The following is a 25,050-nucleotide window of genomic DNA, read 5'->3' as shown; positions in this document are numbered from 1 at the left end:
AATTCAAGCCTCAAGGCACTAAAGGAGGACTGAATGGTTTATCACACCCTGCAAAAAGATCTGCACCACTGTAAGCTATTTCTGGAAGAGATCAGAGCAACAGTTATGAACCATAAGCAAACACTGATACAAACCATTATCCAAGACATCATGCAGTGATAGTAGGAAAGGATCCAACTGCAAAGTCAGGAACTGATATCTTGCCTAAACAAGCTTCCTTGTTCCAGAGTATGGTCTCAATCAGCCCTGTCAAGAGACCCTCCTTAAGAATGATAGCTTCAACTGTCACACCTTTAAAATCAGTGACACATTAAGCACCAATGAAAAAACAGGAGCTTGGTTTAGAAGATACCACATGGGGCCCACCCGCATATGGTCTGTGTACCATGAATATATTGGGCAGCCCTGTACCACTAAGAGCACCTGTACTGTTCAGCTTTTCCAGAACACACAGCATGACTGTCACTAGCAGAAAGTTAAATTAGATAAAAAATGTTTATGGAAAAATCATTGTATACAAGAAATGCCTGAGGATCCCTGCTCCCTGTGATTCAGACAAGATGCCATTATGTAGATGTCTAAACCATCTGTCCACAAGCTGTTGAAAAATGTCCTGGTTCCATTCTTGTGGATGCAGGATGTGCATATTGAGATATTTGGCCTCAGCTGGCCAACCCTGCAATGAAAACTGCCAATGTTTCCAGAATATTTTGCTTTACCCAGCATGTGATCTTAGGATTCTTCCTCTAATTGCAAGTAAGTTTTACTGCCTACCTATAGGTTGATTTACACCACTGTGTCATTATCCAACTGGACTCTTAAGGACTTTCCCCAAAGAGAAGCCGGCCGTAGAGTATTTTACACCAACCTTTACTCTAGAACAGTGAATGGAAGATTGAACAGGGGCCAAAGACCCTGAAATTAGTGATGAAGAACCAACACCACTTAGCCCAGAAGATTGGCACCTGTCTTCATAATTGTCCAGGACCATATTGCAAAGGGAAGTCAACGTTGAGACAGTCATTCAACTACCACAAGAAAGCAAATGTAAACGGAAGTAGACTTATAAGTTGTGATTAAAAAAAAGTTAAACATGTCACATTATGAGAAGAGATCACTGTAGAAAGCCAATAAATCATGACAACTGCCATACCTGGAGGCTCTTCATCAAGATCTTTATACAGAACAGGAAGGAAGTCAGTCAAAAAGCCAATAGACACGGCACCAGTCAGTGTAACAACTTCTCTTGACAGAAATAATCTCTCTGCTGTCAGATGTCCAAAAACAAAATCATAAAAACTAGACTTGTGGTAATAATTAGGTTGGATTTCTGATTAAATAACTCAACTTTGGGACTCCAATACACATGCTTGAAAGAGATGGGAACTCCATCTTTGTCAAGCGATCGAAGAAACAATTACTTCCAGACCTCACAAGCACTGCCATCATATGTGAATACCTGTAAAGTTTGTCGCCAGTCCAATGGAAAGAGCAAAAAATTGGAAGTGGTGGGCGCAAACCGCAAATCTGAGGCTGCGACATGCAACTAACAATCCTGAATGATCAGAGACACCATTAAGTTTCTCTTTTTTCATGCTCTTCATCTTGAACTTGTCCACCCAAACCAGAATCCCATCACTGACTGATAACTCCAACAGTAAGGACACCCTCAAACCTTTGCAATTTAGGTCAAAAAGAAAACTAAAATAAATATATGTAGAGAGGCTGGGTGATGTTCTAAGGTATATCTCGACTTGGCATAGTAGGGGTTAAACTTACTAAGAATAGAGATTGGTCGAGTTTTGGTTTTTTTTATGCCGATTTGCATCGCCGAATCTCGGGTGAATTTCCTGTTTTTCATCTCGCAAATTTACTAATAAGTGAGTTTAGCTGTAAGTGAGTTTTCCCGATGGTGAAGCAGATCGAAATATCTCCGCGAGTTGCAAGTGAAGATGACATAACTCACCCGAGATTGCAGTGTTTTCCCTCTGCAAATCTCTCCCGAGCTAGCAGCCTGCACATATCAGTTAGATATGTGCAGGCAGGCTGCTTGTGTGTTAGACCTGTAAAAGAAGGTTTAAAAGCTTAAAAAAAAAAAAAAAAAAATTATGTAGGGTCCCACCCAAAAGCATAGCCAGACCTGGTTCCAAAAATGACGGGAAATAAAAAGAGTAGGGTTCCACCGTAATTTAGGAACCAGCACCTGGCTGCAGGGCAAGGGCTGGTTTTAAATATAAAGGGGAAAAAAATTGCGTAGGGGTCCACCTATATTTAAAACCAGCACCGGACCCAAACCGACTGGGGTGTGATGCTACAGCCTGGATTTATTTTTCCCCTTATATTTAAAACCAGCACTTGCAAAGCAACCAGGTGCTGGTTCCTAAATTACAGGGGAACCCTACTGTTTTGTTCCCCGTAATTTTCGGAACCAGGACTGGCTGACAAGTCCGGAGCTGGTTATGGCTTATGCTGTGTGGGGCGGGTTGTGGAGGGAGAAAGGCCCCAAGTCTTTTTTTTTTTTTTTAAACCTAATTTTAATATTTACAGGCAGAATCATACACAAATCACACTAGTCTGTGTATGTTTCTAGCAAACTCGCAGCTCCGGAGGTGAGTGTTTAAAACTTCAATTTGCAGAGAATTTGCTGTCATCTCACCTAAGATTGTCATCTCGATTCTTGGTAAATTTACAAGCTGTATATTTTAGGTGAAAAGTACTTCCGAGTTTGCCCGATGGTGATAAGATTCGAGTTTGCGATCTCACTCGAGTTTTACGAGCAAGAAGAGAGAACTCTCTACCAAACTCACCAAAGTTTGCCTTCAGTAAATTTGCAAGCTGAAAATCGTGCCTAAGCTCAGAGATAGTCATCTCGATCAATCTCAATTCTTAGTAAATTTACTTCTAGGACTGTTATTTCCTATGCTGTCCACTCCTAGGGAAGGAGTACAGTTTCTTTGGCATCTGAGATTTTCTTTTACTGGCAACACAAAAAATAACCGAAATCAAGGTGAGTACTTTAGAAAATTTACCAACAAGTAGGAACTCTATCGGTCACCTCGCTAAATGGTCTTACACAACTTTTTGCCAAACTTTACCTCACCAGAGAAAGAAGTCTAATGAATCTTCAATAGACTAAATCTGCCTACTAAGTCTTGAGCCAGAGCTTTGTGAACAGAAAATCAAAGACAAAATCCTAGCCACAATAGGACTGGCATCTAGAGCCGTAACTCACAAATATTAAGATGCCCATCGTATATCCTCAACCACTAATTTGGACCTAGGCCTTCCTGACTGCAAGCCCCCAGAAGCTGTTTGAACCACTTTAACTACTGCCCTGTCGACCCAAGCAGAATCCGAAATGGGTCTTCGGAGTACCCGCTGCCATGTTAATAGTCTTAAGAATGTCTCGATTTTCCCATTGGTACCATCCTTAAGAGCTGACACATTCGGTACTGGAATAGTGGCGGACTAGACAACTGTCCCTATTCTTTTATTTATCTTTAACAGCATTCTGCAGATAACCTGAAACTTCTTCAGATTTGGTCCATGCCTCACAAAGCCAAAAATTCAACTTGTGTTAAGTAAAGGAAGCTTATTGCAGCTTCTTTCTCAACAGCCTATACTAAACCATCTAGCCCGTACAATCTCACAGATTCCTTGTTGAGGCACAAAGTACTCAATTACTGACTCCTCCACTATTTTGCCTGCTTCCTGGGAGGATGACTTGGAATCAAACCATGCCCAGGACAGAACTATAGTAGATATCAAAAGTGCTACATTTCACTTAGTGTAAAGGACACAAACTTACCAGGCCGGAAGCTCTGGAAACGGGAAGCTTTCACTGGGGCTGGGAGAGGTAAGTCAAGTACTTTGGCCATGCTTCTTCCAACATACTGTTTACTACTTCTGCACCCACCTGAGAGTTAAGTGGCAGCACAGGAATCCCCAGTTAAACTACTATTGTAGTGTACACTGGAAACATCCCTCCTATGCTTTCTAAAAAGCCCCACACAGTATTAGCAATAAACTGGTGAGTGAATCTGAACTCTTTCAAACCAGCAACTAGATTGCTTTTGATCAAATCAGCAGGCAAAGGAGGGTACCATTTGCTGGTCTGTGCTCAGCTGCCACAGTATGAAACTTTAATGCTCTATCTGCATGTTTAGAAGAGTGCTGTGAAGTACGATCTATAGGTTTATAAAGTTGGGTACACACTGGAGCGGTCAGGCAGATTTGGCGTTTTGTAACGACAAACCGCCTACACCTAGGCGTATACGCGTAATATGCAGGTGCCCGTGGTCGTTAGAGAGAAGTCAGTTTTGATGTATTGCACATCAAACCTGACAATAATGCTAGCTATATGGTGCACATAGGAGTGTATATGGCCAACCGAATGTCCTGACGATATGTCGCTCCGATTTAGCCTAGTCACATCCTGAAAACCCAGCTTAAAGGTGGGTATACACTCGAGTGACCGGCAATCGTTCCAACTTTCCCGACAATTTCCCTTGAGCACAGAACAAGAGATACTGAGTGTACACACTGTGCAATCTTGTCAACGACTGAACGATGTATCGTAATGTTTCTTCATATACGATTTATCGTTGCTCCTGTACACACTAGAAAGACCATCTTTAAGTTCACTGGCTGGGAGGTGCTTTTATCTGGGAAAAGATAAGTATTTGTGTTTATCCACCTGAAGAAAGGGTATGTATAATCTCACTGAAAAGTGGGTGCGCTACATATTGTATTAAGCAAAGGGTAATTAAAATAAAAAAAATCATTAAGCAAAAAAAAAAAAAATTTAATCTCTGGCAATAGAATACATATGAAATAAACTGTAGAGAAAAAGGTTTCATGGAAATACTGAGAGATTAACATTAAGGGGTCAATTCAATTACCTGCGAAGGGCAGATTTGTCCATGCAACATTTCCACACCACTGCCAGCAGCACAATAGGACTCTCACAATATAGCTTGCAGCCAAAATCCGCGAGTCTGGAGCTACAGTAAGTGCGGCATATAGCTGCACTAATTCGCGGCCACCAATAATTCGCACCTAACTGAAATTACCCTTAAGATTTCAGAGATTTATTTTTTAGGATGGTGCTCCATAGTCTGCTTGTACGGTTCACAAGTCAAACATCCATTTTTTTCTGTCTGTGCAAAAATAAATATTTTTCTCTCCAGAGCTCTTCTGTAAATTAGATCATGTGATAATCCTTGAAAAATGCAATAACTTAGAAGTGTGACCTTGTGTATGAAATTACTGTGCAAAACTAAGGTCGAGGGGATGAAAAAGGACAGGACAGATAGATAAAGAGTACAGTTTTAGCCCGCACACAGAAAACGAAGGAGAGAAAATCTTGTTGAGCAAAGCGACCGCAGACAACCTGAAAAAGCCAAGTCTAAATCCCATTTTCCTGAAGTAAAAACAGCATTACCTTACAAATGAGGACTTTGAGAGCAGGGTGTCTGTAAATGGAGTCCTTCTGAAAATGATTCACTTGTTGTCCACATGCTGTGCAACTAACAATCCCATGGAGGCCTTCCTCTACATAAGCAAAGAAAAACAAACAAAACATGTTTACCTGTATTACCTTAGGTGACTAAACATTCAATAGATCCCTGTGTGTACTCTGATGAATATCTTACTTAAGCTGCATACACACACACACACACACACAACGATTTAGTAAATGAACGATTTCAGTAAACGATTTTCATTAAGGGAAAAATTAACGAAAATAAATAGTTTACTAAAATAGTTCTTTTACTAATTGTAATGACCTATTTTTTTGAACTACTAACGATTTTTGCATATTCCCTTACTGAAAATCGTTGAGTTGGTCAGTCTGACTGAACTACAAACGTGAACACACATGAACGATAATCGTTCATCGTTTTAACTCAGAAAGTGAACAATTTTTTCAACGATTGAACGATATCGTTATCGATAATCGTTCAAAAAATTGTTGTGTGTATGCACCTTTATAGTCTTTCATTTCATGACTACCACTACGTGTCACTGGCAAACACACACAAGTCCCTCCCCTCTAGGTCATGTTTAGTTATTTATTACACAAAAATATACCACTTTTGTACATAAACAGGTTTCAAGAAGCTTGTATTTTGTTTTTAAAGGAATCACTTTACCCATATAAAATTACACATCTTAAGGTGCATACACACTGAATAAAATCTTTTAACGATATGAACGATAACGATATCGTTTAACGATATCGTTTAACGATATATCGTTCAGTGTGTATTCAATGAACAACCAACGATGTGCACTCCCGCAGGACTATAACGATATCGTCCATGCATGCAGGCCAACCTGGACGATATTGTTCATTTTCCATATGGGAGAACAATCGTTGGTCGGTGATTATATCTTTGGTGTGTGGATCGTTCATCCAGCACACCGGGAATTTAAAGGGAGATCATTCAGCGATATCGTTCGCTGAACAGATCATCACGTGTGTACCCAGCATAAGATGCAGACTGTACAAGATTACACTTCAGGTGCATACAGGTTTGCAACAGCAACAAATAGAATAGGCATATTATTTTTATTACTACAATACTAAAAACCTTTTGTCACTACCATGTTGCATCTACCAACTGAGTGATTTTGAAGTTACTTCAATAAAAGCAAACCGGCTGCAATTTAAAGCTTAGTAAAGGTGTTTAATGAAATATACCTGGGCGTTTCTTAGGTAAAGATAGATCCGGTTTAACTTTAGTTCGGCTCCGAAATTCTGGTCCTTTGAAATCATCCTTGTCTTCATTTAGAACAGGCTCTGGTTGCACCACAACAGTTCCTGCAAAAGTTACAATATAAATGAATCACACATGCACAATATATACATATGCATGTATTATGGTCAGTAAGGCGGCACAATGGTTAACTCAATTCTTAAAAGATTACGGTTCAGGTCTTGGCTATTTTTTCCACCATACAGCACATGCACAAATATCCAGCTAGAACAGTATAAATTACTTTAAAGTGGTAAAAACATCAAATATAAGTTTATCAACTAAACGAAAAAAATCAGTTCAATGTCAAACATACCAGATTTTTTTTTTTTTTTTTTTTTTTTTAAACCTGGATTTTTGTAATTTACTAATGAAATCCTTTTCTTAAAGTCCATGGGGGACTACGGAAACAATGCACTATTTTCTGTGGTGTGTGGAGACTGGGCACTTTCAAAAAATGACAGCAACGAAGGCTACTCCTGCTCTTCTATATCCAGACCAAACCTTCTGGTATTCCAGACTAGTAAAGCCCCTAAAAAGAACTGGAGTATTTAGATTTAGAGAATGAAAACTATCTTGAAGAAATAAAAAAAAAAAAAAAGCACAAGCAGCATGAGTGTGTCCAGTTTTGAAATTCATCTCTCATATTCTGTTTGTGTTTGTGTGGGCTAATCTCTTGAACCACTGAACAGATTTTGAAGGGGTTTTTACTATTCTATACAGCATTTGTCGAGGAAAGTTTAGGTGTAAGAACCATTCATCCTGTGACAAACTGGAGCCAAGCAGTGACTATATTAGTGAAGCAATCACAGAAAAAAAAAAAAAAACTAAACTTACACCAACCTGAAGCACAGTAGCTGCCCATAGTGCTGAAACAGCAAAGTGAGGCAATCAGACATAGCAATGTTGCTTAGCAGCAACCTAGAGAGGGGAGGGAGTCTGGAACTGGAGCAGTATCATGTCCGAGGCAGACAGAGGGCATGATTAAGACTTGGGAAGAGAGTAAGAAAGAGCTAGTAACTGTACATCTCGGTAAAACCATGCTGCACTGTAGGTGGGGCAGATTTAAAACGTGCATAGAAATTTAGATTTGGGAGGGGTGTGTCCAAACTGCTGATAATACTTAAGGTAGCTGCAACACAAATCTCTCATTCATGATACTCCTGCCCTTCCCAGCACATCATAGTGGCCGGGCCTCAGCAAGCTGCAGGGCAGCAGCAGTGGGGGCTGTGGTGACACTGGTGAGAAGCAGGGGGCAGAAGTGAGAAGCAAGGGATTGTGGTGAAAAGCAAGGTGTGAGAATCAGGGTTCTGTGGAGAAAATCCTAGATGACTCCTTTTCTTCAAGGCCCATAGGGTCCACAGGGATACCTTGGGGATACCATGGGGATTATGATGGTTGGAGACCAGGCACCAAACAGTTAAAGCTTCTGCTCCCAGGATGCCTCGGGTCCTCCTCCATAGACACCCCGCCCCTAGCCATAGGACTTCAGTTAAGTTAAGAACCTCAAGGCAGGAGAAGGAAAGAGAAGGAAGAGCAATTGTACACCAGAAACACTCTTCCACAAAACAGGGGGGAGATCTGTGATCGAAAGAAAAAATTACCCATGCAGCCAGGTGCATCAGGGTGGGTGCCCTATGGACATAGAAGAAAAGAAGTTATCTAGGCAAGTCTTTCTTCTTCGGGGTCCATAGGGATCCCTGGCGAAGTCCCAAAGCAGTTGTCCTAGGGTGGGGGATGCTACTGAGCAGAAAGGAGAACTATTCACCCAAAAGGAAGCATCTTGAGAGGAAAAAAAGTATCAAAGGCATAAAACCTAAAAAAAAAAAAAAAAGTGTTGACAGAAGACCACGTAGCTGCCTTGCACAATTTTCAGCAGAGGCACTACAACAGCCCTACAGACTGAGTAGAATGTGCTGTCACCGTGCTTGGAACAGGGAGATCAGCCTGTGAGTACACCTGAAAGATAGTCATGCGTAGCCGTCTCGCCAGACTCTGCTTATTAGCTGGCCATCCCTGTTTTTAAAAATCATATAATACAAAAAGAGCATCTGATTTTCTAACAAAGTTTGTACGCTCCACATAGATACAAAGAGCACAAACTACATCCAGGGAGGCTTCACCTACAGAAAGATATGGAGCCTGAAAAGCTGGAACAACAATTTCTTCATTCACATGCTTGCATAGCAGCTTGCGTATTCGCAACGATAGGGCCACAATCTTGTCCTCTGGCAGAAACACAATATGTGGCCCCAAACATACCATCTGCTGTGTTGGAGAAAGTGATGATTTCTTCTAATTGATGATCCAGCCGTGCTTTTGTAAGCAGGCAATGGTCAGTTGAAGATGGTTTTGTAGAACAACCGGAGTCTGTGCCAATATCAGAAGGTCGTCCAGATATGGCAGAATTCTGACTCCCCAACGCCTGAGATAGGCCGTCATGACTGCCATTATCTTGGTAAATACCCGGGGTCGCCGTAGATAGCCAAAGGGTAGAGCAAGAAATTGGTAACGTTGCTGAAGGGCAGCAAACTGTAAAAATTGCTGGTGGGATAGTATAATAGGAATATGCAGATATGCATCCATGAATGTCCAGGGAAACCATGTAATCCCCCGGCTCCATTGACAAAATAATTGATCGGAGAGTTTCCATATGAAACTTGGGTACATGGATAAACCTGTTGAGGGTTTTTAGATTTAGTATAGGGCAATAAGCCCCATTCGGTTTCTGAACCAGAAAGATTGGGAATAATAACCCCTTCCCTGTTTTGATACAGGAACCGGGATTATTACCCCCACCTGAAGCAGGGAGTGAATGGCTTCCTGAAGGGCCAAAGCCTTACACCACATCAGCTAGATTATTTGTGCAAAAAAAACGTCTGGGCAGGATGCCTCCTGAAAGTGAAGGCATACCCCTGATAGACCACTTCTCGGACCAAGGCATCTGTTTGACGTCAACAATCTGCAAACTGAAGTAATCAGCCTCCCACCCTGGGATCTCCCAGGAGGAGGCCTGCCCCATCAGGCAGAGGGTTTGTCGCCTGGCATAGAAGCTAGAAGTCTTGCCGGGCCAGACCTCTTAGTTTGTCGCCTTGATATTCTGCGAAAACTAGACGTCTTAAAGGACAGCTGTTCCCTTGCTCGTCCCTAAGAACCGAAGGACCGAAAAGAAAACCTGCCTAGAATTTATAGTCGCCGCTGACTTTGAAGCCGCCAGTGTAGCTATTTTATTAAATTCTGCTCCAAAAAGTACTTTTCCATAGAAATGTAAAGCTTCCAGCACCTTCTTTGATCCTGTATCAGCTTTCCAGGATATTAACCAAAGAGCCCTGCGTGCCACTATTGAAGCTGCTGATGCTGTAGAAGCTAAATTCCAGCATCTACAGCAGCTCCTCCCAAATAGGAAGCAGCTTCCCCTATATGGGAGATATAGATCATCTGTTCTCTGGTAACATTAGGTAGAGAATTTTCCAATGCTCCCATCCATTCTTCAACAGCTTTGGCTACCCAGGCTCCAGCCATAGCTGGACGAGTAATAGCTCCAGATGATGAAAATATTGTTTTAAGACATGCTTCAATCTTTTTATCCATGGAATCCTTTAATGAAGATGCTGACGAAATAGGGAATGTAGCATTTCGGATTAAATGCGTCACATGAGCATCCATAGTAGGAGGTACCTCCCGCTTAGTACATACAGAAGTCGTGAAGGGACACAACGCTGCTATTCTTATTCATACAAAAATGTTTGTCAGGGTTACCCCATGCCTCATCCATAAGTTCAGATACAGGAAACACCGTTTTGACCACCTTTCCGGTGGTGATTAAAGACTGGAGCCTTCTTACTATGAGCTGGTTCATCATCCTGAATGCCTAGGATTGATTTAACCGCCTTCACCAAAGAAGGAACATCCGCTGTGGACGGATGGTCCTCCTCCCCCGTGCTAGACCCTGGAGGAACCTTGCACATCATCTGATTCCTCCGATGATGCATCTGAATCCATATGTTGAGCAGACTGATATGGAGATAACTTGCGCCTACTCGCCTTATTAACTACTGGTCTGCTAACAATTTTAGATGGTGCCATACTCTGTTTAGAATGGGCATAAACAACCTTCCAGGAAGGATGCATAGGATGTGCAAACATAGCATGCTGTGGACACCCCATCCAAGGAGGCATAGTGGGGACAGCTATACGATCCACAAACTGCTTCATTACCTGGGACAAAGAGGATACCAAAGAAGGCTCTTGGCAAGGGACAGGTAAACTGGACTGGTGAGGTGGCTCTTTATAACAGACAACACACAAACCACCCTTAATGTCCTGAAGGGACAAATAAGCCATGCATGATTTACATGAATCCAGCACAGAGGGCTCCCCCTCCTGTATCCCTTTAGCTTTTGACATGTTCAAGAAAGTCAATAATTGCAATATTATGTGACAGCCTTCACAAAATCTTAATGAATGAAGTACTCAGAGAAAACACTCCACCCCAATAGGATGGAGAGAAAAAACAATGATAGTTATAATTGACAGACAGAAATAGAATAGTGTCAATACAGCAGCAAGCAAACCATCACATACTGTACAATGCATATGGAATAAAATTACAACTGACTCTAAATCAACTACACAAACAAAAGGCATGGTAGGATATAGAGTACTATATACCTTAACCAAGGGAGAGGTATACAGGGAGACTGACCCAAACCCTCCTGAGAAACAGCTACAGGGCGCACTGAGTGTGGACCGTGAGCATCTCATACAGATGTGGAGGGTAGTCTGAGCAACCAAGACTAGCAAAACCCTTCATAGGGACTGTGTCTGGGTCGGGGGAGGAGCAGCCGGGGGAGCACCTACCTCCCCCTAAACTGCGTTAACCAGCCGAGTACCCTGGCCTCGTGGTAGCAGAAGCGTCTGATGCCGGGTGGTGTAGTGAGCAAGCGGATAATCCCGGACCGTGACTGCAGCAGCTTCTGGTGCGTCTGACACCAGATGCAAGGTTCCCCGTAAGCGAGGGCTTGCCTTACCTGACATCTCCGTGCGTCCGGTCACAATCTGGGTCGCAGCATTGCAGCTAGCAAGCTCAGCCGCGACCCACCGAAATCACCAGCCCAGTGACTGGTGTTGCGGCCAAGCTGAGTTAGATGGAGTCGCAGTACATGCGTCTTAATTCAGATGCTTAGTACTGCCACCCAAAAACATAAAAATAAAAGCTTAGGACTGCCTGAGTAGACAAGTTACAAAAGTGCTTCTTGATCCTGCAGCACCAAACGAACAACTGAAGTCCTATGGCTAGGGGCGGGGTGTATATGGAGGAGAACCCAAGGCAACCTGGGAGCTGATGTTTTAACTGTTTGGTGCCTGGTCTCCAACCATAATATTTCCCATGGTATCCCTGTGGATCCCTATGGACCCTGAAGAACAAATATAGGATGCTGTGGTGAAATGCAGGGGGTAGTAGTGAGAAGCAAGAAGCTGTTTTGAGATGCAGGTGGCAGGAATAAGAAGGAGGCTGTGGTGAGATGCAGGGAACAGTGGTGGCTTGGCGTAGGTTGTTATGAGATGCACGGGGCTGTGGCTAGAATAAATTCCTCCCGTGCAAAGCCAGGGCGGGACGCTAGTACTGGATAAAAAAGGTAAACCATCCTACGTACAATATATCCTTGATTCTTTGAACATAAATCTTAAGGTCCCTAACTACATCCAAGAATCACTAAAGCTGCATACACATGGGACGATGTGCTGTTTGAACGATATTGGTGAAAGATTTCCCTTGAACTTTCTGTAGTGCAGGACAAACGATATTTCCATGGCACCACAAGAGGAAGAAAAAGGAGGTTGCAACGGTAGAACATACTGCAATAAACTCTGGATCTCTGAAAAATCCACCAGTTTAAACTCGGGAAAAACAAAACAAAATCAACTAATAAAGCTAAAATTTGAAACATCACAGAATTCAGCCTTAACCCCGCATCACGACACTACTGCTAAAAATAAATGTCTTGTGAATTTTCAAACTCCGTGATAACATTTGGCCAATGCAGGCTCCCCAAGCAGGGTTTGTATCAAGCCTTGGAGAGAGATAAAAAGGGTATTTTTGTCCTTACATGTAAAATCCTTTTCTTGGAATCCATGGAGACACAAGAATGACAATGGGTATAGGCGATGACCTTGAGCACCAAATTTACCCAGCAGTACAGGATCCCTCTCCCCTATACCTCGCCCCAAGCACCAGATTTAGTTAACAAGCCCAAGGAAAGCAGCAAGTGGAAGTAGAGGGAAGACTGGCACACACACAGATCAAATATATACATAGTGATGGTGAAATGAGGAACCGGTAACAATACCAAAAAACCCTGCAAGCCAGGTGCGCCAAAGATTGGCGCCATGTGCCCATTTTTACAGGTAAGGACAAAAAAAACCTCATTCATCCATAGGGGACACAGGGATGACAATGGGACAACCCAAAGCAGTATCCCTAAAGGAGGGAACACTCCTGCACTGCGCTGCGAACACTACACCCGAAACCTACATCTGAGGAGGCAAAGGTATCAAAAGAATCGAACTTAATGAACATATGGGCTTAGGAACATGGCTGCTTTAACAGAGGCATCACGCCAAGCTGCCTAAGAAGCGCCTACTGCTCTAGTGGATTGTGCCTGCAACAAGGCAGGGGCCGGAAGGTCTGCCAGAGAATAGGCAGGACGGTTAGTCAGTTGGAACCACCTGGCAAACTTCTGCTTAATGGCCGGCCAGCCTAGTTTGCTGAAGTCAAACAGGATGAAAAGCAAATCGGATTTAGACAAGTAAAGACTGCTAAGGAGCAGCATCGGGTACCTGAAAAGATAGAAACAATTTACAGATTCAGATGAACCGAAACACAACCTTTGCAAGGTAATCTAGATATGTCCGAAGGTTGGCTCGGTCAGGATGAAAAATAAGAAATTGAGTGTGCCAAGACAAAGCGCTTAAATCCGACACTCTCCGGGTCATCTTTCATGTAAGCCAGTGAACGTCAACCGTATCTAAGGGTTCGACAGGGGCAGATTGGAGAGCTTGCAGCACTAGGGACAAGTTTCACAGAGCCAACAGTTAAATAAAAAGGAGGTTGCACGGTGGGGAAGCCCCCTACAGAAAGGTCTGCACATCAGGCAAAAGCAACAACTTGTGCTGGAAAAGGATGGAAAGAGCAGAAATCTGTACTTAGGGATGAAACGTGCAGGACCAAATCCAGACCTGTAAGAAAAGACAGGACTCGAGATCTATAGACAAAAGGACCTGGGATAGAACACTTGAGCAGCACAGCAACTGAAGTAAGTTTTCCAAATTCTGTGGTAGATTCTAGCTGGGGAAGGCTTCCTAGCATTAAGCATGGTACAGATCACTGACGGGAGAACCCCTTACCTCTTAGGACGGATGTCTCAAGAGCCACCCCCATCAAAGCAAGACGGGCCAGATTCAGATGCAAGCACAGGCTTTGAGACAGAAGTTCTGGTTGGAGAGGGAGAGGCAACTGGGCATCGATGGAGAGACTCAGAAGATCGGTGTACCAAGCTATGTGCTGCCAATCTGGTGCAATGACGATCACGGTGCAAAGAATCATCAGAATTGGAGAAAAGATGTAAATTCTCAGAACCCCTAGGTTGTCCACATGAAGAGCTCCCGGATATCTGGTGCGGGAGCAGTACCACGACAGCTTGTGATTGAGTCGTGAGGCCAACATGACGATTTCTGGATGGCCTCAACGCTGAACCTGGAGTTGAAACCGCTAGATGGAGAGACCACTCGCCTGCAAGTACGTTCTGGTGGCTTAGAAAGTCTGCCTCCTAGTTCTGAACCCAAGGAATGTACACCACTGACAGGGCTGGGAGATAACTGCCCATTGGAGCTACAACTCCCCTCTCCCATGACACCTCGACTGCAGGTACCACCCTGATGATTTATTTAGGAGACTGTTGTTGCATTGTCTGATTGAACCTTCACCGGCAGGTAACAGAAGGTTCTTTGCTTGACAGAGAGCCCTGTACACACTCTGAGCTCCAGTAGGTTGATTAGGAGTCTGCTCTCTCCTAAGCAGTCCATCTACCCTGAAATGTCTGATGACAAGTTACAGCCCCCTAACTCCAAAGACTCACATCGGTGGTAAGCAGGATCCAGTCCTAGACCCAAAAAGAGGTGGCTTTTGTTTAGTTGGGACTGGTGGAGCCACCACAAGAGAGTGACCGACGTATCGAGGGAGAACAAATATCTGTGTGTTGAGATGCAGAGTGAAACTGGGCATACTCCACCATCTCGAAAGTGGAAAGCATTGTTCCCAGGACCTGCATGCACAAATTGATTGAGACTACTCAGGAAGGTGCAAATCTTGACCTATATGGACTGGATCTTTTCCTTTGACAGGAAAACCCACTGAACATGAGAGTCTAGTAACGCTCCCAAATGTAACATTTCCTGACAGAGTTGTGGTGAATTTCCTCCAATTGATGAATCACCCGTGGAACTGGATAAGATCTACCATAAGGCAGAGATGGACCTGTAGAACCTCCGGCGATTTGGCTAAGAGGAGAATTGTCATCCTGATAAGGCAGCAATCGGATCCCCGTCTGAGATGTGCTGACATGACTCGTGTAAAAACGAGAAGCCGTAGAAAGACCAAATGGCAAAGCCCGAAACACTGGAAATGTTCCTCCTTTACCGCAAACCTGTGGTAACGCTGGCGATTGTCCCGTATGAGCATATGCCGGTAGGCAACCTTTAATATCCAAGGAGGCTATGGAATTCCCCAGTTCCAGAGCCAGTATTATTGAGTGAAAAGACTCCATGGGAAATATTGGAACATGGAGCTATCGGATTAGCAACTTCAGGTTCAGTATAGGACGGAACGATCCGTCCAGCTTTTGAACAAGAAAAAGGTTGGCGTGAAAGTTTGTAGCGGCCAGAAAGAGCAAATTGACTCTGAGAACTCCTGCTTTTCTTGGAACCACCAGAAAGCCTATGGCAAAAAAACTGGGCTGTAGGACTCTCCCAGAAGGCAAGAGCATAATCCTGGGATTCTACTCTTCTTAGCCAAGCATCCGAAGATGTTGATATCCAGGCATCAGAAAAGAGCAGAAGTTGGCCCCCCACGCTAGGGGTTCCCAGGTGGGGACCCGCACAGTCATCGGCCAGCTTGGTAGCTGGTTGTCGGGGAGACCAGGCCCGTTTACCTCTGGACTTTGAGCTCTTAGTGGAAGAGGCCTGGAACCTGGTTTAAGACTGACCCTTGGCCCTCCATTTTGGATGAAAGGAACAAAAATTAGATGTGCACAAATTAGGTGCCGCCGCAGAAGAAAGAAAGGCTATTTTAGAAGCAGCTACAATAGCCACTATATTGTCCAATTCTGGACCAAACAGCTCTTCGCTCGAGAAGAGCTTCGAGAGACTTCTTGGAATCCGCATCCACATGCCAGGTACGAAGCCAGAAGGCTCTCCTGGCAGCAGCCGCTGTTGCCGAAACCTTATAAGTGTATATGCCAGAGTCGATGGCAGCCTCACCAAGATAAATGCCGGCTTCCCTAATATGCTAAACAAGAGATAACTCAGACCTGTGAGCATCAGAGTGGAGACCGCCCTCCAGTTAATCCGCCCAAAGTCTCATGGCCTTAGCCACCCAAGCAGACACAATGGATGGGGTCACTACTGCCCCAGCATTAATAATAATAAAAAAAAAAAAATATGGAAATTTTCGACTTTCCTATCCGCCGAATCCTTAAGGGAGGAAGGGTAGTAGATTTCACCAATCGGGCATCGTGTGCTGCCACCAGAGGAGGGTACTTGACTTGGCTCCATCCACAGCTGGCAGCAGATAAAAAGTGTAAATGCTTTTAGATACTGAAAAATGCTGGTTAGGATGAGCCCACGTCTCTGTCAGGATGTCTTCCAGATGAGCAGAGGAAAGGAACAGTTGCCGCCTTCTCCTGACGTTTAAACGCAGGGGCATCTGACATAGAAGTCTGGTCAGAGGGCCCTGTCGAAGCTGGATAATTGGCTGAGGCAAGATCAGTTTAAAACAGGCCGCAAGACGCCATCTTGGAAATGAGATTGCAAGATGCCATTTTGCGAATGGCCGCCTAAGCACCATTTTAGATAAACTCACACTTTAGTACATGTGGCAATATTACTATTAGCTTCATGCGATTGCAGCTTTCACCATTTCTCATGCACAATACGCACAATTGCGCTGTTAACTAGTCGCATATTAGCGAATGCCTAAGATCCTGTATGAAAACGCTGATTAGCTCCATGCACACGCATCTGCCCCAAGTTAACTAGCGTCTTTACATCAAACCCCACATACTCACACATTACATATTCACATACAAGGTTCCATAAGCTTTAAGGTATAAGATTCGAGTATGCACATTTATTATCATTGCTAGGAAAAAAAGGTTATTTTGTAACTAAGGTTTTATACGTGATAAGTAAGCCATGTTTGGTATTGTACTGATGCGTACTCTCTCAACAGTATTCCGGTAATATCGATGGAGAGATCGCAACTTGCACTCTCAACTTATGGACCGCAGAGACTTCAAGCAACAAAATGTACATTATATGAACAACTGTTAGGATTTGCATGAGGCGGGAAACCAGAGACCACCAGTTGTTAGAGGCTGAACTGTGTATTTGAACCAACCTGTTAAATGCCTTGTAACATATGCCCTCTCCTTTTGGACCAACGGTATTAGCAACAAACTTCTCTATTGTGTTTATTCCTGGGGGGTATAAATGTGCGCTCCGACCCTGGGTTCCTGGTCTTCGTGCTGAATGCTGATTGACGGGGGTTTCTTGCTGATGCCTACATCTGGACCAGAGAGAGCTGCATATGTATAATTGTACTTGGGTCTGCTTAATTTCTTTGCGCTAAGATTATATGGGGATCATAGCGTGTAACTGCTGTACTTTTACTTGAATAATACTTTGTGCTTTGGAACCACAGGTTCTAGGTCTGGAGTCTTTATTTACTGTATGACTGCGTACGCAAATTAGCGTCATCCTTAGAGGTTTATAGGCAGGATATTAGAAGGTATAGGCAGGGGTATATAGAGGTTCAAAAGCAGTATCGTTAGCCCGATTCATTACGGATCGCAACTGCGACAGTGTATGCAGAACGGACGATGGTGCGTACTACGCATGCACCCCAGTGCGCGTGCTAGCATTGTGATCGCACCGTTATCACCTACGCAGATACAAAGCCATCGCAGACCAAGGGATAGGACGTCAGAGTTTGGGGGCGGTGACAGGGGAGAGGTTGGAGAAATGCAGGTGTGTCGGTAAGTTTGAACGCCGTTGCATAGGCATACATAAATTAGAATTTGCAACAGCTTGAGTACTCACTGCGTGCGACGAGGTCAGACCTGTTGTAATTGCGCATGAGGGGCTGATGTTACTCGGCTTTGCGACTGCATTCATTAGCATAGTTTAGCAGCAGACCTGCATGCATAATTACAATAGCGATCCGTAATGAATCAGGCCCAGAAGAGCGGACTTAACCGGCTTTATTAGGAACGCAACATCCACCAGTGTTTGGGAATCCTCAGGAAAAGAAGAGGATTTCATGTCCAAAGAGATGGAGATGTTGTCAGCCACCTACGCTAGACCCTGTACTGAACCCATGGTGGTTCTACGGCAGCAGGATGTGCGTCTCCCTGAGCAGGCAAAATATTGGCCAACTGACCTGCAACAGTAGCAAGGGGAGGTGGTCTGGGGGTTGCAAGAAGATTAAATAACAGCAACATTACCTGCAAGAGCATGGAAGCCCATGCCGGTTGGGACTGTGGAAGCTATGGCCGTAGGGACCTCCCAATGCATACACGGGTGCTATGTTCGTGGAGAACACAGATCTGTGTGCGGAAATGCTGCTGGATTAGACAACCCTTTTCTGACGTTATAACTGTGCCAACTTTCAACTACTTTGGAAACTGTATTATACAGCTGTTCCTGCTGGCAATTTTAATATTACTGGTCAAGCATTAAAATACAAATTGGAAATCATTCGCCGTTTTACCATCTCTCCTGGGATGCCAGCAATGGCCATTGAACTACTTCAGTAGAAGTTGAAGTGCTCTGATCCGAATCTCCAATATTTGTGATGATTAGCAGTTCAAACCATAACACTACAGATCATGAAAAAAATGAAATAGGAAGATTTTTCTCTAGAGTGAAAAGAGGAATTTTTTTAGATGTCATCAATCATCTGTGTATAAGAAGTTCCTATTGGACCTGGTGTACATTTGCTTACTATCAAGTGGACTCATTCATGGTGATTAGTTTAATATATCTACCACATGGTTTGATGTGAATTTGGGTTCAGAGGAGCGCTAGAGGTAGATTCACATATTATTGTTATTTTATATGTTTTTGGAGTTGTGTGGGTGTTTACTCCTTTTGTGTCTTCATCACCTGCTGCACCTCAGTATTTATTGCGCACTGTGTATCTAAATTGTTTTTTCTTGTTACTATTTGGAGGAAACCAGGCACCGCTCATCACCAGGCTAATACCATCCCTACAATGAAGCATGGTGGTGGAAGCATCATGCTGTGGGGATGTTTTTCAGCGGTAGGAATTGGGAGTAGTCGTCAGGATAGAGGGAAAGATGAATGCAGCAATGGACAGAGACATCCTGGATGAAAACCTGCTCCAGAGCGCTCTTGACCTCAGACTGGGGCGAAGGATAATCTTTCAGCAGGACAACGACCCTAAGCACACAGCCAAAATATCAAAGAAGTGGCTTCAGGACAACTCTGTGAATGTCCTTGAGTGGCCCAGCCAGAGCCCAGACTTGAATCCGATTGAACATCTCTGGAGAGATCTGAATATGGCTGTGCACCGACGCTTCCCATCCAACCTGATGTAGCTTGAGAGGTGCTGCAAAGAGAAATGGGAGAAACTGCCCAAAAATAGGTGTGCCAAGCTTGTGGCATCATATTCAAAAAGATTTGAGGCTGTAATTGCTGCCAAAAGTGCATCAACAAAGTATTGAGCAAAGGCTATGAATACTTATGTACATGCGATTTCTTATGTTTTTTTTGTTTTTTAATTAAATTTCCAAAAATCTCAAAAAAAAACCTTTTTACACGTGGTCATTATGGGGTATTGAGTGTAGAATTTTGGAGGAGAAAAATGAATTTATTCCATTTTGGAATAAGGCTGTAACATAACAAAATGTGGAAAAAGTGATGTGCTGTGAATACTTTCCGGATGCACTGTATATGAGGGAGAATAGCCTGAGTTGGCGGCCGTCTTGAAAGTGGTCCGAGAAAATTGGCATACAGACATTTACGGACACAGCTAAGAATTAGAGAGAAACATTACTTATGACAGAGTTGCATTTATTTAATAAAAAAATAATAATTTACAAGTTGAAGAATTACGCAAAAAAAAAACAAAATGCAAATAGTAACAAATTTTCTACGAGTTTAAAAAAACATGATCTACAGAAAATAAAAAGTTCCTGACCTGCTCTATAAGGTTCATTAAAAAAATATCAATTTCACTTTATTACACCTGTGTGTATATACATAGAACACTGCATAAAATAGAATAAATAAAATGTAATACTCAGTTGACATCATTGGTTTTTCACGCACTTTAAAACATTATACCAACACAACTGTAAAATTTGCATCAGGCTGCAGAAGGATGTAGTCATAGTTATGATTGCAAACATAAGTGTTAGGCTGCAGGATGGGAAAGTTGGGTATAGGCTACAGGGGTGGGGGTGGGTTAGGCATCACTGCAGCCATCGGGAGCAAATAAATCACCTCTGACCCACCAGGGACGATATGTTGACATTTCGTCAGTGTCGACATACCATACCACACCCAGCTGCAGTAGCTTGTATCCCCATCCTTACAACATATAGCCATGTTACATACCTAAGGGTAAGCTTTCCATATCAACCTCATGATCAGAATTTTCATTAGACATGTCAGCAGTTGTTTCTTCAGGTTTTGGCTCTTCATCAGATTCCACGTACTTTGTTACAAATATAGGTTTCCTAATAAATCAAAATAGGAGACAAACTATCACCACATACATCTTTACAAGTCTAAAAACAAACAATCTGAAGGTTAAAACTATATAAATTCAAATAAAAAAATAAATGGCTGTTTAAGAATGACAAAACTAAACCTAAAAATAGAGATTTTTACCTAGAATAGAACAGGTCCAAAAGTTTACCAACTTGTAAGCTTGTAGCTTAGTGCACACCACCATCTTATTATTGACATGTAAAAGAACTTTCCTTAGTACTAAATGTTTGCAAGGTCTAAAATTTGTACAGACCTTTCAAGAGCTCCAGAAATAGGAAAGAGTATGTGTTACCCCTGGTTGGTGTTCTTGTGAGACTAAAGGCTATTGCTGGAGGACATTTTTAAGCTTTAGCACTCAAGGCCTTGTTCTCTTTTGTTGGCAATAAGTAAATGCACTGGTGCAAAAGAAAAAAAAAAAAAACTCTGCTCAATAACCATGGAATCAAGAGCATGAAACTATTCCCCGACATGAACTACAGTGCCTTGCAAAAGTATTCACCCCTTTGCATTTCTCATGTTTAGTTGCCTCACAACCTGGAATTAAAATGGATTGTTTGAAGGTGTGCATCATTTCACTCACAGAACATGCCTACAACTGTGAAGTCGTGATTTTTTTTTTTTATATTGTGAATCAAACATTTAGGACAACATAACAAAACTTCAGCGTGCATAACTATTCACCCCCCTAAAGTCAGTACTTTGTCGAGCCACCTTTTGCGGCAATTACAGCTGCAAGTCGCTTTGGATAAGTCTCTGAGCTTGCCACATCTTGCCCCTGGGATTTTTGCCCATTCCTCAAGGCAAAACTGCTCCAGCTCCTTCATGTTGGATGGTTTCCGCTTGTGAAAAGCAATCTTCAAGTCTGACCACAGATTCTCAATTGGATTGAGATCTGGGCTTTGACTAGGCCATTCCAACACATTTAAATGTTTCCCCTTAAACCACTTGAGTGTTGCTTTAGCAATATGCTTCAGGTCATTGTCCTGCTGCAAGGTGAACCTCCGTCCCAGTCTCAAATCACAGGCAGACTGAAACAGGTTTTGCTCAAGAATAATCCCTGTATTTAGCATCTTCCCCTCAACTCAAATCAGTTTCCCAGTCCCTGCTGCTGAAAAACATCCCCACAGCATGTTCTTGGAGTGATGGGATGTGTTGGGTTTGCGCCAGACATAGCGTTTTCCTTGGTGGCCGAAAAGTTACATTTTAGTCTCATCTGACCAGAGCATCTTCCTCCATACATTTGGGGAGTCGCCCATATGCCTTTTGGCAAACTCAAATCGTGTCTTTTTTTTATCACTAAGTAATGGCTTTTTTCTGGCCACTCTTCCATAAAGCCCAGCTCTATGGAGTGTACGGCTTATTGTGGTCATATGCACAGATACACCAGTCTCTGCTGTGGAACTCTGCAGCTCCTTCAGGGTTACCTTGGCTGCCTCTCTGATTAATGCCCTCCTTGCCTGGTCTGTGAGTTTTGGTGGGCGGCCCTCTCTTGGCAGGTTTGTTGTGGTACCATGTTCTTTCCATTTGATGATGGATTTGATGGTGCTCCGGGGGATCATCAAAGATTTGGATATTTCTTTATAACCCAACCCAGAATTGTACTGCTCAACAACTTTGTCCCTGACTTGTTTGGAGAGCTCTTTGGTCTTCATGACGTGATGCCTCTTGCTTAGTAGTGTTGCAGCCTCTGGGGCCTTTCAGAAAAGGTGTGTTTATACTGATAGATCATGTGACACTTCGATTTCACACAGGTGGACTTCATTTCACTAATTATGTGACTTCTGAAGGTAATTAGCTGCACCAGAACTTTTGAGGGGCTTCATAGCAAAGGGGGTGATTACATATGCACATGCCAATTCTCTGAATTTTATTTATAAAGATTTTATATATTTTTTTCTCATTTCACTTCACCAAATTAGACTACTTTGTGCAGATCTATCACAAAATAATTCAGATAAAAAAAACAAAATAAATTACAGGTTGTAATGTAACAAAAAAAAGGTAAAAAGCCAAGGGGTGTGAATACTTTTACAAGTTACTATCTTCATCGCGCTGCAAGAGATTCTCAAGTAACTCTCAAACTCACCACCCGTCACTTTGCTAAGCACTCCCATACCTCAGGCACAATATTGTATTTTTTTTCCTTTGACTCCATAATGCTGAAACTTTCTACTGAGGAAGAGCCTCTTCGTCACCATTTGAGGTTTTTATAGAAAACTAAATTTTAGTTGCAAAAATACAGTACAAAGATCCCTCAAAACTTGATACAACATTTAAATTTAGTTTCTTTGGGGGATAATTCATTTGTTTTGGGCGCCCATTAATTATCGCGTTTGTCGCGCCTAAATTGACAGGGTTTAGCTGCATATAGATGCTAAACCCATCTAAAGTTCTTATTAGGGGGTCCCAAGACCAGGACTTTTCGCACAATTCTGATTGGTTGGTACATTATCTCCACTATTTCTCACCAAGGTTTGATATATACACCTCTGTATTCTTAAGACCTAATGCAGGCACAACATAAACCAGCGCCAAAATTCCCTGATCCACAGATTCAGATCATCGATGATCAGCGATCTGTCTAGGAATAAATGAAATTCTGCATGTTAAAATTCTCAGTCCATTTTTTGGTCGGTATCTGCAAATCAGGGAAATTCAACATGTTCAATTTCCCTGATGTCCTGACAGTCGTCAGGTGATCGGGAAAAAGCGGCTTACGGTCACCGATATGCTTACTGGCTTTAACTACCAATACTTAAAAGGTTAGATCCAAATTTGACATTTGTAAAAAGGAATCCCACAGCACTCTTTCCTGCACTGTTTGGGGGCGATGCAATTGTTTTGCCCTCACTCCTGCTGAGCTCCTATATAAAACGCGCCCGACAGAGAAATTCAATTGTTACTCCGTTTGAGCGCCCATTAGTAATTAAAGAGCCTAAGAGCACCAGTCTAAAGAAGTGGTTAGCCTTTGCACATATTTGTTCTTGCACCTCAGGAAGCTGCAAGAAGAAACGAGTGAAAGTACTGCTGTTTGTACTTTCACTTTCTACTGTCAGCCATTTTACCTATCCCTGTCTTCTCAGCTAAAAGCCCTTGCGGTGCGGTGTTGCAGGGCATTATTACCTCAATGTACAGATTGTTTGGTGAGGTGTGTCACATACAGAGCTGTTCACTACCCCAGGATGTCTGATAGTGAGCACGATTTTCCTCTGAGGCCAAAGTGTACCATATGTCATGTACAATTGGTGGAGGGTGATGGAAATGTGGAGGGGCTATGTAAGGCGTGCTTTTTAATGCCACGCCCGATTTCTGTCACTGCACCTGTGCAGGAGCCACCATGGGCCTGTTTTGCTAAGGCACTTACTACCCTGGTGGGCCAGCTGGCGACGCCCCCTGCTTTACCGCAGATGGGCTTCTCACTGCACTCAATGGTGTAGTCTCCCATACAGGGGTTCCTCAGGCAATTGGTGGTACCCCAGAGTTTCCCGCTCTCACCCCCCCTCAGGTCACACCTGAACCTGCGTGGGTCAGCTCTCCGTCCAATACAGTGCAACACCTGTCGGACATTTTACAAGGTGGAGTCTTCATTGTGGCCGCATCAGCGACCTTTGCAGTCTCACACAATATGATCAAGATGATGTGACCACTGATGACGGTGAGATGTTAGACCTTTCTGACTAGGAGACTTTCCGTACAAGAGAAGCGGAGTCTAAGTCTAAGGCAGTGTTGGCTAACCTTGACACTCCAGCTGTTGTGGAACTATATATCCCAGCATGCTCTGCCACAGTTTTAGCATGCCCTAATAGCAAAACTGTAGCAGTGCATGCTGGGTTATGTAGTTCCATAACAGCTGGAGTGTCAAGGTTAGCCAACACTGGTCTAAGGTATACATACCGGGCCTTATACGTGCAGTTCGTACAGCCCTAGTTATTGATGAGGACGATCCTCCCGTGACTAAATCAAAATATGCCTTCAGGATATTAAGGGTGATGCCACTGTTTTTCCCCTATCTGGTCAGCTAGTGGACCATTTAGAGGAGGTGTGGAAAAATCCGGGTAAGCGTTACCAGCCTCAAAGACGTTTGGCTGTTGCATACCCCTTTGCAGACAATTATTTCTCAAAATGGGAAACCCCTCCTCAGGTGGATTCTCATATCACACGCCTTGTGAAGAGTGCTACACTGCCCATGCCATCCATGTCCTCCTTAAAGGATGCC

General features: G+C 43.2%; 1 protein-coding gene across 5 annotated transcripts in view; it reads right to left on the bottom strand.

Moving 5' to 3' along the window:
- Positions 1-25,050, bottom strand: part of ATRX (ATRX chromatin remodeler) — a 290,301-nt gene that overhangs the window by 197,315 nt on the left and 67,936 nt on the right. For all 5 annotated transcript variants that reach the window (XM_088445557.1, XM_088445556.1, XM_088445558.1 and 2 more), the window contains 3 exons: positions 20,679-20,800; positions 6,707-6,826; positions 5,444-5,553 (listed from right to left, as the gene is read on the bottom strand). In XM_088445557.1, the coding sequence (XP_088301683.1) occupies positions 5,444-5,553; positions 6,707-6,826; positions 20,679-20,800 (352 nt within the window). The remainder of the gene's footprint in view (positions 1-5,443; positions 5,554-6,706; positions 6,827-20,678; positions 20,801-25,050) is intronic.

This window comes from Taudactylus pleione, unplaced genomic scaffold, assembly GCF_031769625.1.
Source record: "Taudactylus pleione unplaced genomic scaffold, aTauple2 ptg000381l, whole genome shotgun sequence".
Classification (NCBI taxonomy): domain Eukaryota; kingdom Metazoa; phylum Chordata; class Amphibia; order Anura; family Myobatrachidae; genus Taudactylus; species Taudactylus pleione.
Note: the sequence above shows the minus strand (reverse complement) of the source record. Positions and strands in the feature narration are given on the sequence as shown.